Source organism: Priapulus caudatus, unplaced genomic scaffold, assembly GCF_000485595.1.
Source record: "Priapulus caudatus unplaced genomic scaffold, Priapulus_caudatus-5.0.1 Scaffold441, whole genome shotgun sequence".
Classification (NCBI taxonomy): domain Eukaryota; kingdom Metazoa; phylum Priapulida; class Priapulimorpha; order Priapulimorphida; family Priapulidae; genus Priapulus; species Priapulus caudatus.
The window spans coordinates 160386-161884 of NW_014577502.1; the positions used below are offsets into that span (position 1 = coordinate 160386).

Here is a 1499-nt window from a genome sequence, read left to right on the forward strand (position 1 = left end):
TTGGCATCTCTGAGACGTGCATGATGGAAGTCATCATACCTTATGCAGGGTAACCTCCTTGTGCTTAGCTCGGACTAAATGGTTGACAATGTGACTCCCTGATGTATTCCCTCTACCATTGCAGAACCATTTCTTACATTGAATGCACCGAACCACTGAGCTCGGGTCGTGGATGCCACAGTATCTGCAAGTGCATCAAACAATTTGTTGATAGACGGTTCTTGCCGGTAAGCCACTATTAGGGTTCTCTGTCACCAAAACATAAATGGAGCAAGTTTTTACTGCAGTAAAACCATAATATATAACAAATATAACAAATAGCAAGTCTTAACTATTAAATATGATATCTATGCAACTGAAAATACACCCGCTAAAAGAACTTCCTTCTGCATAACCTGTTAATACATACTTCTAAGTTGGTCCCAATAATCATAAACTCTTCTGGCACTAGAATTTGTATGTCTCGCTGAATGGTAGTTGCGTTGCTACCACCCTCGATTGTAATTTCGTAATCGATCAATCGGTTTTTGGACCCATAACCGATGATGTTAAATAGTTACTTTCGGGGTTGAATGCAAGTGCGTGTGCTAAGTTCGTGCGCATGTAACGTGTGTGCATATTGTGCTTGTATTACCTGTTTGCTGTTTGTTTTGACACGTTTAAGCTACTGTGGTATAAACTGTATGTTAATAAAGGATAACTTGTACTATAGCGATTATATTCTGATCCCTCATTTTCCAAGTTTCTTGTTCAGTTTAAAAAGAAAAAAATAAATAAAAAAAAAAAAATGAAATCGATTATGATTTGATAGCAAGCGCATTGTTTGAAACACTGTCAACGATGATCGCGTATATCGATGATCGTCGACATCACTTATGAATGGATACCTCGTTCTTATTGAAGGCATATTCCGGCAGGTCTTTCAGGTCAGTACTGATCCGTCTCAGTTTCTCTCAAATTCAGCTCGTTATTCGCTGGGCTGCATTTTGATTTCAATTCCAGCCCATTGTTTGTTCAGGTGGTAGTTCACCTGGCTCTACTTCACCATTGACCTGTAAATATATATAAAAAGTTAGTTAACAAATTCTCCATGTACTATAGCTAAAGTGAATAACCGACGGCTCGTGTGCTCGCGTCATATACAGCGCTTAACATCCTCATTGACATCTGTACTCTACAAACGCCGACACTTACTTATATCTCAAATAAACTAAAAGGGGGGGGCAGTTGTTCGCACTACATTCATGTATCCCCGTGTCTCGGAGATGCTGTAAGTCAAGTTTTGGTCGTATATAGTCAATAGGGGCCGATTATAGAGGAAGCGAAATATGATGAAGTCAAGGTCAATGGCAATATAAAGTCACAGTGACCTGGTTTGTACGTCGACACCATTCTCCCCAAGATGTGTAAGTATGCAAGTTTGGTAGCGCTAGGCTCAATTAGGGGCTAGTTATTAGACGGAAGGGGCAAGGAAAAATATCAAGGTCCAGGTAAAGGTA

At 39.8% G+C, this 1499-nt stretch overlaps 1 protein-coding gene across 1 annotated transcript in view; it reads right to left on the minus strand.

The window, feature by feature from the left end:
* The window catches only part of LOC106810443 (regulator of nonsense transcripts 1-like), a 32742-nt gene that overhangs the window by 26529 nt on the left and 4714 nt on the right, over positions 1–1499 (minus strand). The window contains 3 exon segments of the mRNA XM_014813802.1: positions 40–184; positions 635–641; positions 1004–1052. Of these exon segments, the coding sequence (XP_014669288.1) occupies positions 40–184; positions 635–641; positions 1004–1052 (201 nt within the window).